The sequence below is a fragment of the Notechis scutatus genome, unplaced genomic scaffold (genome assembly GCF_049901735.1).
Source record: "Notechis scutatus isolate UNSWTSFEM ecotype Mainland unplaced genomic scaffold, rNotScu1.2 NSCUSCF26, whole genome shotgun sequence".
Taxonomy (NCBI): Eukaryota; Metazoa; Chordata; class Lepidosauria; order Squamata; family Elapidae; genus Notechis; species Notechis scutatus.
Window position 1 is genome coordinate 255,553 of NW_028263150.1, and position 15,798 is coordinate 271,350.

Consider the following 15,798-nt stretch of genomic DNA (forward strand, 5'->3'; position numbering starts at 1 on the left):
GCAGGTGAGGAGTGAGTGGGAGGGGTGGGTGAGGGGTGGGGCCAGCCAGTGGTGGGTTCAGTTGACAGGAAGACACAGCAGGGGACAAAAGGGCTTCATTTATCTGGGAGGCTGAAATTACTCTTGATTTAAATCATATGGTAAAAAGCATCCAAAGAAGAAAAAAGAACATCAGCAAAAATGAAAAACAAAAGGTGTAACCCGCACCTGTTTTTGGAAATGGTTCAAGAGGGAACACACACATGAGAGAGCGAGGTTGGGAATGAGGGAGAGATGAGAGATGAGAGAGAGAAAGAGAGAGAGAGAGATGAGAAAGAGAGAGAGGGAAATAGAAAGAAAGGGAAGAGAGGGAGATGAGAGAGAAAGAGAGATGAGAAAAATAGACAGGGAGAAAGAAAGTGGGTGTATGTGCTGGACCTTTCCCCTTCAATCAAAAAGAATGAACTTCTGAAAGCTAGGTACTTCAAAAGGAATTCTTTATTGAAAGGAAGTGATCCAGGTACTAGTCAATGCAGAATTTAAGATGCTTCCTGGCATACAGTAATAGATAAAGGGAGTTAGAACCCCTCTCCTTATTCTGATGTGGATTTAGTCAAACAAAGAACCAACATGTTAATTCCCACTCCCCTTTTCTGGGAACGTATCTTAGAAAAGTTTCCCAGGGAGTATCTTTCAGAGCTGGAATTTTTATGGTCCCTTCTCCTCTTGCTATCTCTCCAAGAGGTGACAAGTTTTTAGACATCTGGCTCCAGTCCTCCAGCTGTATATCATGTGCAAGTTATACAGATTCGATATAAGATTTAAGATATTCAGGTTACATCAAAAAGGATTACTTGTACCAACTCCCCCCCTCTTCTTCTTCCATTGAAGAATGGCAGATACATGGATCTGACATATTGCCCTCCTCAAAAATTTGAGAAATCCACCTGGAAGGTTTGTGAGGGTATTCCAGGTGGAACTTCTGTAGTAATGTGGGTGCTTTTACATGTTGTTTGGCTACCCCCTCATTTTCTGAGGAAGGAAGGTGTTTCCAAGCTACTAAATATTGTGTGGATCCAAAGTGAATGCGCGAATCAAGGATATCTTTAATTTCAAAGTGTTGTTCCCCATCTACCATAATGGGAGTTGGTTTGAAGTGATCGCAGGTTTGAGTAGGCTACAGTGAAATACTGGATGAACCTGTCTAAATGTTTTGGGAAGTAGAAGCTCCACTGTAACAGGATTAATAATTATGGAGATGGAAAATAGCCCAATGAGTTTAGGTCCCAGTTTCTTAGAGGGTTGCAATGATTTTAGGAATTTTGTAGACAAATATATGCGGTCCCCAACTTTGAATGGTTTAGGATCACAATGTTTTTTGTCCGCCTGAGCTTTAAAAGCTGCTCTAGCCTCTTGTAAGGCTAGTCTGACCACTGGCCAAGTGGCTTGCAAATTATTTATCCACTCCTTAAGGGAGGGAATTTCAGGTTCCTTGGTAGGTAGCTCTGGCATGGAGTTGAATTCTTGGCCTGAGGCTACCTGGAATGGGGTGAAACCAGTGCTGCTGTGGACCGAGTTGTTGTATACTACCTCTGCAAAAGGAAGAAGGTCAGTCCAATTGTCCTGTTGGTAATTAATAAAGCATCTTAAATATTGTTCAAATACATTATTAGATCGTTCTATTTCGCCGTTAGTCTGGGGGTGATTGGAAGACGACAACCACTGGATGGAGCCTAGTAGGGTTAAAAACACCCACCAAAATGTGGATGTGAATTGTACACCTCTATCTGAGATAAACCGTTGGGGAGCTCCATGAAGGTGCTAAATGTGTATTAAAAACATCTTTGCCAATGCTTTGGCTGTTGGGATTTTTTGGCATAGTACAAAATCAACCTGTTTTGAAAAAAGATCAGTTACAACCCAAATGACAGTATTTCCTGCACTTTCAGGGAGCTCCACTAAAAAGTCCATAGAGATCTCTTTCCATGGTGCTGAAGGTTCCCTTTATCTATCACTGTATGCCTGGAAGCATCTTAGATTCTGCTTTATGTAAGCGCTGGACTTTGCCCCTTCAACCAAAAAGAATGAACTTCTGAAAGCTAGGTACTTCCAAAGGAATTCTTTATTGAAAGGAAGTGATCCAGGTACTAGTCAAAGCAGAATCTAAGATGCTTCCAGGCATACAATAATAGATAAAGGGAGTTAGAACCCCTCCCTTTATTCTGATGTGGATTTAGTCAAACAAAGAACCAACATGTTAATTCCCCCCCCCCTTTTCTGGAATGTATCTTAGAAAAGTTTCCCAGGGAGTATCTTTCAGAGTTGGAATTTATACGGTCCCTTCTCCGCTTGCTACTTTTCCAAGAGATGACAAGTTTCTAGACATCTGGCTCCAGTCCTCCAGTTGTATATCATGTGCAAGTTATAAAGATTCAATATAAGATTTAAGACATTCAGGTTACATCAAAAAGGATTACTTGTACCAACTCCCCCCCCTTCTTCTTCCATTGAAGAATGTCAGATACACGGATCTGACAGAGGGAAAGATAAGAGAGAGGAGATGAGATAGAGAAAGAGAGAGGAGAAAGAGAGAGAGGAGAGGGGGAGAGAAGAGAGAGAAAGAGAGAAGAGAGAGAGAGAGAGAGAGAGAGAGAGAGAGAGAGAGAGAGAGAGAGAGAGATACCCGTTTAAAAGAAAATACCAGGAGCCATAAAACCTGGGTGCATGGCTAGGGGGGTCATGTGACTGAGTGGGAATGAATAATTTCGAGTTGGCCATGCCCACCCAGGTTTTGTGGCTCCCAGTGTTTTCTTTTCTGTGGGAACAGGGTCCAAATGGCTCTTTGAGTGTTTAAGGTTACAGACCCCTGAACTCGGCAGTCAGCTTTTGTCTTAGTTGAGAGTCATATGAATTGAGGAAAGAAACACACAAATAAAGAAAGCTCTATTTTTTAAGAATTTTTCCCCTTTATATCTTAATTGGGGGATGGTTTTGGACTCCTTTAAAGGGAAACAGATTTGCAATATTTTATATACTCCTATCCAGATCCTATTGGTCCAAAGTTCCTTTCTTCATTAGAGGTGTATTTTATTTAATAATTCTAATAAAATAAATAATAATAAATCTTTACAATAATTTCTTTTCCAAAATTTAGTTCATCATACTGTCCTTCTAAATCATGAAAATCAAAAGTTAGGAGGAGGAACAAAACTGCTTGTCACTTAAGGCTGAAACCTCTTCAATTCCATCCCCCCACTCCCTCTTAGATGCCAAAAGCAAAACAGTATGAGTAAATGAACTATCTGCCAGTGTTTATCTCTCCTAAATCAGTTTGGAATGAGTCAAAGATTTCATATTTATCTAAGTGAAGCCTGGGAACTATGTGACTAATGTAAATATCTACATCGATTTTTATGTATGCTTCATATTTTCTTTGATGTATCTTCTTTTTCTGCTTAGTCTCTGCCTCAGTCGCAATGTGTGGAAAGTTGTTCTCCTGGATTTGTCAAGCGGAAGCGAGAAGGAGAGCCTGCTTGCTGCTATGACTGTATTCCTTGTCCTGAGGGGACCATCTCCATCCATGAAGGTAGGGGACACGAAGGAAAAGGACAGGATTTTTGGAAGTGGATTCATCTGAAACACTGACTCTAAACCGCTTAGAGATGGCGGTAAAAACAATGTGAAATGGTTTATAAGTCTAAGCGCTATTGCTATTATCTTCAAATTATACAATTTATTATTTAGAGGGAGGAATAGCCGAAAAACCTTGAGGGAAGGCCTAGGAAGACATAGCAGGTATAGCAGATTGGACAAGCTTCTCTACTGCCAGAAAAAAAAACCTTCTGCTTTCTAGTTTGGATTCCAGATTATTTGCAGCACTAACTTTTTTTCTAGGTAATTAGATTTCAAAAGACAGGCATCCACCGTCAAGTAGATTAAGAAGTGCCATCTATCAGGATTCAGGAAATGTGTCTAGAAAGATTAATTGATTCATTATCTACCTCTAATAATATACGTTCTGCAAATGACAGAAGAAATCATTCAGGTTCCAGGACTTCTTCCAATTTCATAAACTACAAAAATATTGATTGTAATAAGATTTTAAACAGATTTGGACTTTCTTTCCCTTGGATTGATATTACCCCAGAAGGAGAAAGTGAGAACTCGCCTTGGTTTGGACTGACTGATAACTTTGGGACTGTTTTATTTTTTTATTTTCTTTTGAATATTCTGGTTGTTGTAAGAAGAAAGAAGGGGAAAAGAAAAGAAAAGATTTATAATGGCTCTTTCTGTTGAGGAACTAAGAAAAGAATATGAACAAGCAAAAAAATGGTAAAGATGGTGTGGAAGAAGCTTTCCTTTTTTAGAAATGGCGCTACTAATTATCAACAAACATTACAACAGATGAAGACAGCAGAGGAACAAGAAAGAAAGGAAGGAGCCATTTTTAATGAATCACAGAATTTGATCCAGAAAGAAGGAAGAGAGAAAGAAAAGAAAAGAAGAGAAAAGAAGAAAATTAAAGGACTTAAGGACTTAAGATCTAAAAACATTTAAGAAAGGGAAAAATAAGGTGCAAAACCAATATGATGATAGTAAACAAAAGGGAAAAGGAATACGACAGAGAAGGGAAGCCGGTAAGGCAGAGGCTAGAAGAAGGGGGTAGAAAGGTTTGTTGGGAGAAGAAAGAAAAGGGAAAAGGTGGAGAAAAGCTACAATGTTTTGAAATTAAATGAAAAAGAAATTTTTATGGATAATGGATAAAGTATAATTTTTTTTTTAAAAAAAAAAGATTTTGCAAGGTACATAAGATGAGATGGTAGTATTGTAATGGTTTAAGAGTTGATAAGAGATTAAAATGTTTAAAAATGATTGGCTTTAAAACTTAATAATAGGGGAGGTTTAGAATATTGTTTTAATTAAAGAGTTTAATAAGATTATGGTATTGATGTTATTATAAAATTTTTATTATAGTATCTTTTTTAATATTTGGATTTATTGTCTAATTATGTACTTAATTATGTTGGATGTATTAGTTAGATAGAATGTACCAAGCAAAATCGGATTGGGTATTAGATATTATTTTAAAGATTAATTTGATTAACTTAGGGGGAGATAGAAAGGCATCATACTCTGATTAATGATTTCAGGAGAAACTTATTTTCTTTTTTTTTTATAAGGAATGAGACAAAGGGATGATAAAAATGGACAAAAGATATAAATATAATGATTCAAACTAAGATGATTAATTAAGATAGAATTAAGAAGTGTGAAATATGTGGGGAAGTTAATATAGAAGGCTTAGAATGGTAAATAAAATAAGTAATGATATGTAAGATGAGCATGAATATAATTGAAGTCCATGAAGAGAGAGACACCTGGGTCCAAGTTACTTTCAAAAAGATTTTTTTATGTTTTGTGTGTTGTGTGTATATGTCTTTTTGGGGGGGAGAATTAGTAAAAACTTGTAGAAATATAGAATGAGAATAATGGTAACTAAGTCAGAAAGAAACAGATGAAATAATAATAATGATATTGAATAAGAGTAAAGAGAAGTAAAGAGAAATTGAATAAGAGGTGTTGGTATGTTGTATGGAAATGGTTTAAAACAGAATCATAATTTATCTGACTTGTTAAATTTACAATGAAAAAAGGTTTAAACATGTAATGAATAATGATAATTTGTGTGTTTTAAAAATTAATAAAACTTGTTTAAAAAAATATATATATTGCTGTTTTGACACAACATTTTATTCTTCTTACATTCTTTCTGTGGAGATTTTAAGCAATAATTCTCAGAAAAAGCTGCTGGTAACATATTTTATCGCAAGGAGGTATTTCTTGAAAGATGAAACTGCAGAATATTTTTTAAATGTTGCCTTTTGTTTTACTCAGATACAGAAAAATGCACCAATTGTCCAGATGAAAAATATCCAAATGAGGACAGAATCCAATGTATCCCCAAAGTTATATCCTTCCTTTCTTATGAAGAATATCTGGGAATCATTCTGGTCTCTTTTGCCCTATTCTTGTTCTTAGCCACAGGTCTTGTTTTAATCATATTCATTAAACATCTAGAAACTCCCATTGTGAAAGCCAACAACCGAGACCTCTCTTACATCCTCCTGGTCTCCCTCCTGCTTTGCTTCTTGTCTCCTTTTCTCTTCATTGGGCAACCAAGGGAAGCCACTTGCCTTCTCCGACAAACAGTTTTCAGCATCAATTTCTCAGTTGCTGTTTCTTCTCTCTTGGCCAAAACCATCACAGTGGTGCTGGCCTTCCTGGCCACAAAACCAGGAAACCGAGTGAAGAGATGGTTGAGGAAGAGCTTGGCCAACTCCATCATCCTTTCTTGTTCTAGTGTCCAAACTATGATCTGCTCCATCTGGTTGGGAATTTCTCCCCCATTCCGTGACTCAGACTTTCATTCCCAGCCTGGAGAGATCACCCTGCAATGCAATGAAGGCTCTGTTTTCATGTTCTACATCACCCTCAGCTACATGGGCTTCCTGGCTGCCATCTGCTTCATGGTAGCATTCCTGGCCAGGAATCTCCCCGGTGCCTTCAATGAAGCCAAGCTGATCACCTTCAGCATGCTGGTCTTCTGCAATGTCTGGATCTCCTTCTTGCCCACCTATCTGAGCACCAAGGGGAAATACATGGTGGCTGTGCAGGTTTTCTCCATCTTGGCCTCCAGTGCTGGGCTGCTGGGCTGCGTCTTCATCCCCAAGTGCTACATTATCATTCTCAGGCCAGACTTGAATACAAAGGAATATCTTACGACCAGAAGAAATGTATAAATGTGAGTCAGAGGAATTTCCACTCTCAACATATTTCAACAGGTCAAGCATAGAAATTGTTTCAAGTTGTCTCACATACATGACCTGGGGCAACAATTTTGAGCTGAAATAACCAAAGGACAATTGGAAGATAGTATCCTCCATCCACATTCAGTATAATTTCAAGATGTGTATTATCTGCATTATCCATCTGGTTGAATCATGCAGAAATAAAATAACAGAAGAACTGAAATGCAGCCCTATAAGAGTTTTACAAAACAATTCCTAAAGAATTGAGAGTATCCTTATTTGAGTGTCTGATAAATATGCTTTAAGGGAGGGAGGTTGGATTGATCATAAATGCTCCTTATAAATTGCAACAATTCATCCATATCATTCTTCTAATGGTGGACACTCCAGAGATATTTGGAAGGGGCTTTGGAGGTGTTCTCAGGTGGCCTAGAGGTGGAGCTCTCACCTCACAATCAGGAGGCTATGAGTTCGATCCTAGGTAGAGGGTAATATTTGGAATAGACTCTCCTGCTCGAACAGGGGGTTGGACTAGATGACCTCCAAGGCCCCTTCCAACTCTGCTATTCTATGTCTAACCCCACCCCCTGCTTAGATAGGAAACCCTACCCCACTTCCTGACAAATGGTTATCCAACATATTTTTAAAAACTTCCAGTGTTAGAGCATTCACAACTTCTGGGGGCAGATTGTTCCACGGATTGATTGTTCTAACTGTCAGGAAATTTCTCCTTAGTTCTAGGTTGCTTCTTTTCTTGATTAGGTTCCATCTGTTGGTTTTTTGTTCTGCCCTTTGGTGCTTTGGAGAATAAGTTGACTCCCTCTTCTTTGTGACAACCTCTCAAATATTGGAAGACTGCTATCATGTCACCCCGGTCCTTCTTTTCATTAAACTAGACCTACCCAATTCCAGCAACCTTTCTTTATAACAGTCGCAATATGCTGACTCTGTAAATTGCTTAGAGAGGACTGTAAAGCACTTTGAAGTGGTATATGAGTCTAAGTGCTATTGCTACTGAGAGAAAATTGTAAGTTACTCTTTTATAATGAACATTATATAGCAAGATCATTTTGTATATGAAATAGACTAGAAGATTCTTTTCTTTCATTCCTTTTTAATGAGCCCTTGCCAGCTTTCTCTGTCCTTGAAGAAAACCCCCTCCCTTTTGTTGTTTCTAGTGAAAGGAGTTACATCCTAGCTGAGTCATTCACATTTAGATGATATATTACACAAAGACATGATATATTGTTAGAACAACAGGAAGATCTGACCAGGCTAGGGAGAATAAATAAGATAAGAACATACATCAAAGGTAAAGTTTGGCAGCCCAGGAATAAATAGAAGATAAAACATTGAGGCCCAGGAAACAACGTCATGACGACCCCAAGGTGGTAGTTTAGCATATAGAAAATAAGGGGATGTGAGGGGAGGGCTTTTTAGGCGTGGCGTGTTCTGTGCAGGGATGTAAAATATATTGTTGAAGTAGTGAAATTTGCTCTCCTTGTACTCAATCCAATTACGAAGGGTCTTGGAGGCCGCTCTTGCAACCGCTTTTCTTCCTACAATAAACCTTTGAAATTGTGAACCAGAGACTTGTCTTCATGTTGTGAGTATTTATACAATTATTTGGGAATTTTAAATCTCACAGTGGGATACCCCGGTAAACACAGGCTTGACATAACTCTCGGTCTAGGCCCATTCAGAACTGATGAATCAGCAACCTCTCCAGCCAAGCCCGCAGTTTACCAGCTACTCAGCAGAACTCACGGAACTCTGAGCCCCTTGGGTTAGTGCCAAGAGTTCTCTTCCTCTTGGCCTAGAGTTCTCTTTCTACATGTTGGGCTCGGGTCCCGTCTTTGAAACAGTCATGTAGTGCTTCCTGGAACATTCCTGCATCCACCAACATCCAGGTATGCTGTATATGCAAGTCTGCCATCTACTCAGCCACTTCCCCCTCTAGTACCACCATTATAGCCATCACCACAGCCCATTGTTATGGATAAAATGGGCATACTGGTCCAAATGCCTGATAGACTGGCTAAGAAACAATACTAGATGGTCTGAGTTCCCATCAAAAGTTGTTTGTAAGGCCAGAGGACCTGATAGCATCATCTGTGGCCAAAATCCCATTGGGCCAGTAGAACCCTGCACATTCAGACATGGGCCCTATAGCCCAGGACCCGAACCCTGCCGAGCCAACTGACAGGCCACTGAGCCCAACATCCAGCCTTTGGGCCCACCGTCACCTGCCATTGCAGTCCTCGCCAACACTGGTACTGAGTCCTGATCCAATGGCCTCACTTGCAGAACTTCCTGGGTATAATGAGGCACAGTATCCCATCATAGCCTTGGACTGGCTAAACAGAACCGGGTCTGTGGTACTAGACCCAGATGAGATCCCAATCGCTGTGCCTGCCAGTTTCTAGTTGCCTCAAGAGCCACATCCCAGGGAGAAACAGACCAGGAAGGAACATCTGGCCTCTCCAAACCACACCCGTAGTACCTCCATGGTGTAGCTTCCTAGGGCTGGCAAATAGTCCCACTCTCCTTCCTCATCATCCATCAGCTGTCCTTTCTGCCACTCAAACTGCTTGGCACCATGAACTCCTGGGGTAGATGGCCTGAAGCCAGTTTCCCATGCCATGGCTGAACTATGCCACCACTCTGCGGAGGAATTGGGCCCTTGCATCACCTCAAAACAACCCAGCCTTTGCTGAGTTGTCTGGTAACTTGTACATCATGTGCCTTTGGTCTCACTGCAGGCTGACCACTGTCCCCCCCACCTGCATCTGGCGCAAGGTCCTCCATCAGCACCAGCTCCTCCTCGGTTCTGACACCCGTCACATGCTTCAGCCCCTCTGCCATCCCCTATCTTCAAAGTATCCTCAAGGACACCGGCCAGTCCACAAATGGCATGAAGAGGAAAAGGAAAAAATATATGAGCCCTGACTTCTTCTCAAGTATCCAAGTCCCCAGGTCTTGAGAATTCAGAAGCTAAAAAGTCTAAAAACAATTAGTACTTTTTATTCAATCCTGAGGTGTGGCACAATTGAGTAACTGACATTTGAAAAGTCTCCCAGCACTCTATTTATAGCAAGAACATGCCCCTTACCACTCCCTAGCACCCAACATCAGCATTCAATGTCTTATCAGCAGTCTACCATTCAGTGCCTGTGTTTCTGGCCTCTGTGTTCCACACACTGTCTCCTCCAGCGCCAATCAGCTGGGCTTCTGAGAACTGTCAGTTAGCTGTGCAGTTGACGGGAGAATGCCATCATCGCTGGGATCGAGGCTGACACCACCTACCAGCTTGAGAGCTTCCTCTAAATCAAACAAGGAGTTTGTGATCTCCTTGTGATTGACGGAGTGTCCTCTCTATTTTCATCATCCCTTCAGGGAGACTTAGGTACCTCGGAAGCTCCTAGAAGGTCAGATTTGGCATGATTCCATGGAGCCCCCGGAGATGTTTTGTGTCAACCCTGCCTCCCTCTTCTGTAGCATTCTTTGGAGATCATTATGCCACAATGGTGGACAGCAGAAGTCAATTCCCTGGGTATTGGAGCATCTTCCTCCAGCATCACTTTCTGGACATGTCCTGACAGGAAGGATAACAACCATTGTAGAAGAATGTCTTGAGGGGTGTATCTGCTATATTTCACAAAAATCCTTTTCTCCAGCTGCCTCTCTCTACATGGAGTCCTGGAAGAGGTCTAGAGGACAAATTATCATTCACTGTAATTATCACAATCCCAGACTTTGAGATGTCTACTGCTACTTTTCCAGTTGATAGAACATCAGACTAAAGCAACATGGAATGGGTCTTGCATCAGAAAAAGATATAAGCATCTACTCATGCTGAATGATTTGCACAATGTTGAGGACCCATGCTGCTGTTGAATGTACCTTTCTCTCTTTGCCAAATGAAGCTGGATTTGTTTCTGTTTGAAAAAGGAAAGCCATTCAATATTGCATTTTCTGGGAGTGCTTTGAAATCATCTAACTCTTCTTTGGAAACAGGCAATTGATTCAGCTCCATGAATTATGGACCTCCTGTTTCTGCTTTCAATGCTACTGGTGTGCCATACAGTCTCTGGGAAGCTTAGAATGAAGTGCCCACTGAATTCGGTGCACCTGGATAGAGAAAGACCATGGAGCTACTACAGGCCAGGAGACCATCTCATCGGTGTAGTCACCAGTGCAGTTACACTAAAACAGAAAATGTTGTTTTTCAACCTGCTTCCTTATACTCAGTCTTACTTGTAAGTTATTCAGTGCAATGAAATTGTATTCCTTCCATCTGCAGTTCTAACACTCTCATTGTTTTCTCCTTATTCTGCCTACTCCTATATTGCAGGAACTGATTGATTTTGTTGATTGATCAGATTTCCACGGGTTTCTTCTATTGTCTTATTTAGTGGAAGACACACAAATACAAAGAGGAACAAAAAAAAAAAAACCCAAGCCCTGAAAGAATTCCACATTATTTTCCTCTCCACGTCTAATTTAGAATGCCTGACCGGAATACTTTGTTCAAAGTAGTGATTGTTGTAGTTAACCATGACCAGATCATTTCCATATTTTTATAACTGCTCATTGATATTGAATGCCTGATCCTTATAAGAATAGAAGATGACTTGGTTTTATAACAGCTTTTCTTAATCACTTATGAAATATCCTTTTCCTTTTATGATGGTTGTACTTTAAAATAGGAATTATTTTGCATACTGGGTGCTGTGCTGATGAAAATTACTGCTGCTATAAATAGACTTTGTGATTCTTATCTGCTTCCCATTTTCTCAACATTTACAAATATTAAATTTTGATGGGTGACTATCATTTGCCTCTGGTTTTCGAACAGTATTGGCTTCAGACTCAATAATTGTGTATTGATAAAGACGATGAAATTGGTAAAATGGTATTGTATTACTGCTGTTGATGATGCTTGTATTAACCAAAGCACTTTTTTTACACTAGTCTTCCTTATACTACCAAAGGAATAGAACGCTTTATTTTCACTATTCAAGAGATCAACAAGAATATCCAGCTCCAATGCAATCTCACGCTTGGCTACAATATCCATGATAACTATTTGAACACACTTGGCACTTCAGAAGTCTTGCTGGACATGCTGTCTAATGGAAAAGCCAATGTTCCCAACTACAGCTGTGGAAGGAAGGACAGCATCTTGGCTCTTCTTGATGCAGCTGACAGGGAGATTTCCATCCAGATGTCAACATTAGTAGGCCCCTACAAAGTCCCACAGGTTTGTGTGTGTATTTGTCTATATACTAAAGAGAGTTAGGTGGTATTGCATGCATGATAGATTCAATCATATCTTCTCTATGGAATTCAAGACCTGCTTTTCACTATGTCCATTGTAGGTATCATGGCTGGGAACTGGGATACCCATTAGGATGAGGGCATGTATCAAAATAGTCATATTCTCTCTTAATACCAACTCTTGCTTTGGGGGCTTCTGCTACATACTTGTGAAGGTGAGGAGATGCTCTGTATCCAATCAAAGGGTCTTCAGTAAAATAAGAGAGCATAGCACTGATGGAAAGCTCACATTTTGTACATGATCTTAGAAAAATTATGATAATGCTGAACAAAAGCCACATTCGTGGAAATAATTCTGAAAAATATGCTTTGCATCCATCAAAGAAAGGGACTAAATCACTTGGCATTAAATTCATAGATTTTCTGGAGAATGTTTAAACAATTGGGAGAGTTCATTGATCCAGAACATTTCTGCCCACAGCAATCTAATACTACTAAGGTAATCAGTGCTTGTAACATTGAAGTTTGTGAAAGGAAGTATATCCACCTTGCTGTCAAGAAAACTCAAGATTTTTATAATGTGCACTTCACCATGTACACTAATAAGAAAGGTGGTAAGGAAGTAGAGGAACTCAGGCACAAAACAGGTTATGTAGAAAGTAAACACACAGACAGTGAAAAGTGACTATGCACAACACACAGAGTATGAGGAATAGGGTGAAATAGAAATTCATAAATTTGATATGATATTGTTTCCATTACGAAAACTTGGTGGGATGAAACCCACAAATGGAATACACAGCTACAGGGATTTAAATTATTAAAAAGAAACAGACAAAATAAAATAGTAGGTGGAGTTGCACTATATATAAGAAATAAATAAATGTCTACATAAATCAAGAATAATGAAAACTGTCTTGAATATATTTGGATCAATATAAAAGGGGGGAAACGGCATTGCCATAGGTGTATTCAATAGGCAACCGAACAAAGTAGAAAAAATAGATGAACTTTTTGCTAGTCAGTTAACTAAGTGTATAGTAAGCACATCCAAATAGTAATGGGGGACTTTAACTATCCTGATATTAAGCAGGAGACAAACTCTGCACCAAGTGGGAGATCAGACAAGTTCCTGACAAACCTAAAAGACAACTTTGAGTCTGCACCAAGTGGAAAACCAAACAGGTTTCTGACAAACCTAGCAGACAACTTTGACTCTCAAAAAGCAGAGAAGGATACTAGGGGATCAGCCATACTGCACTCAATTCTCTCTAATAGAGATGAAATGATAGAAGGTGTCCAAGCTACAGGAACCTTGGGGGGGGGGGAGTGATCATGCAATATTGGAATTCAGCATTATGCAAGCACAATCAATAGAACAAGTCAAACTAAATTTTAAGAGAGCTAATCTCAATAAACCTTGAGAGATCTTTGGTATAATTCCATAAATAAGAACCCCTAAGGGGAAAACAACCCAAGCAGCTTGGCAAATTTTGAAAAGTGAGATTTAAAAAGCCCAGTCTAGCACAATAGCAATGAAGATGAAAAATAATAGCTGCATAAAAAATACTCTAGTAATGGGATACTCCAATTATCCTGATATTAATTGGAAAACTAATTCTGCAACAAGTGAGAAATCAAATAAGTTCCTAACCAACCTAGCTGACAACTTTGTTGTCCAAAAGGTAGAGGGTGAAACTAGAGGGACAGCCATAATGGACAGGGGTGGGATTCTACCAGTTTGCACCTATTCGCTAGAACTGGTGGTTAACATTCTAAGCAGTTTGGAGAACTGGTTGTTAGAAGAAATTACTGGCCTAGTCCTGTAAGGAAGGCAGGAAGAAAACATTCTGGTGTTGCTTACAGAAACTGCCTCTCTGTTAACCCTTATTACATGCTTGGCAGGACTAGACTTCCTGTCTCAGGAATGTCTCTGGAGTTTTTTTCCCCTCCTTTTCTGGTACTTTGCTTGTGTGGAGTGACCATTCAAAGTTACAATGGCACTGAAAAACTGACTTATGACCATTTTTCACACTTACGACTGTTGCAGCATCCCCACAGTCATGAGAGGCCAGGCGAGGAGATGCATGCCTCAATGTGAGTGATATTGAGTTGGCTACACCCAGCCAATAACATGACCACTAAGCCAGGTCCACCCAGTCACATGACCACCAAGCCACGCCTACCACCTAAGCCATGCCCACAGAACCGGTTGTTAAAAATGTTTAATCCCACCCCTGACACTGGACTTAATTCTTACAAACAGAGAAGTGATAGAGGGAGTTGAAACTGCAGGAACCTTGGGTGAGAGTGACCATGTCATACTAGAATTCAACATAACACAAACACAAGCAACAGAACATAATGACATCAGAGTCTTGGATTTTAAAAGAGCTGATTTCAATAAACTCAGAGATAACTTGGGAAAGGTTCCATGGATGAAAATCCTAAAGGGGAAAACAACTCAAGAATCTTGGGAAACTCTAAAAAGTATGATCATAGAAGCCCAGACCAGCACAATACCACTGAGAAGGAAAAACAAGAAATCCAAGAAGAAACCAGCATGGCTGCACAAAGATCTCTCTGGCAAATTGAAAGAAAAAAAGGACAAGTACAAAAAATGGAAAGAAGGACATACAACTAAGGCAGAATATCAGCAGATAGCCAGAATCTGCAAAGAGGAAGTCAGGATAGCAAAGGCTCAGAACAAAAAAAGACTTGCAACAAAAGTCAAAGATAATAAAAAAAAGTTTCTTCCAACATATAAATAACAAGAAAAAAATCAAGGAAACAGTCAGTCCACTAAAGAGAGAAGATGGCAAGGAAGTAACAGGCAACAGAGAGAAAGCAGTACTGCTTAACTCATTCTTTGCATCCGTCTTCACGAAAAAAGAAACTATAGCTCAACGCACCAAAAACATAACTGTAAAAGACAGATCAGAAATAAAAGTTAAAATAAGCAAAAAATAGTAAGAAAACACCTGTCTGATCTTGATGAACACAAATCTACGGGGCCTGATGGATTACATCCAACAGTTTTAAAGGAGCTGGTAGAGGTAATCTCAGAACCACTGCACCATAACTTTCAAAAATCCTGGAGCACCGGGGAACTACCAGAGGACTGGAAAAAAAACTGATGTGTTTTCCATCTTCAAAAAAGGGAAAAAAACAGACCCAGGAAACTATGGACCAATCAGCCTAACATCAATACAAGGGAAGATACTGGAAAAGATAATAAAAAAACAGATCTGCCAACATCTAGAAACAAATAAAGTAATAACTAGCAGTCAACACGGGTTTGTTAAGAACAGATCATGCCAAACCAATCTTATTTCATTCTTCAACACAGTGACTAAATTAGTAGACCAGCAAAATACTGTGGATATAATATATTTAGATTTCAGCAAGGCATTCAACAAAGTAGACCACAACCTACTTCTTAGTAAGCTAGAAAAAAGTGGAAAAGAGAGCACCAACACTAGATGGACTCGCAACTGGCTGTCAAACCGTACTCAACGAGTAGTCCTTAATGGGTCTAAATCTACATGGAGGGAAGTAAGCAGTGGGGTGCCACAAGGTTCCATCTTATGCCCAGTACTCTTCAATATCTTCATTAACGACTTAGATGAGGAAATAGAAGGGGAACTTACCAAATTTGCAGATGATACTAAGCTGGCAGGAATAGCTAACACCCAAGAAGATAGGCTCAAGATCCAGATGGATCTTTACA

The 15,798-nt window shown here is 39.7% G+C and overlaps 1 protein-coding gene across 1 annotated transcript in view; it reads left to right on the forward strand.

The window, feature by feature from the left end:
- The window catches only part of LOC148128549 (vomeronasal type-2 receptor 26-like), a 73,287-nt gene extending 66,106 nt beyond the window's left edge, over positions 1–7,181 (forward strand). Inside the window, exons 5-6 of the mRNA XM_087948842.1 lie at positions 3,439–3,565; positions 5,875–7,181. Of these exons, the coding sequence (XP_087804968.1) occupies positions 3,439–3,565; positions 5,875–6,779 (1,032 nt within the window). The 3' untranslated portion in view covers positions 6,780–7,181. The remainder of the gene's footprint in view (positions 1–3,438; positions 3,566–5,874) is intronic.
- The last annotated feature ends 8,617 nt before the right edge of the window (positions 7,182–15,798 follow it).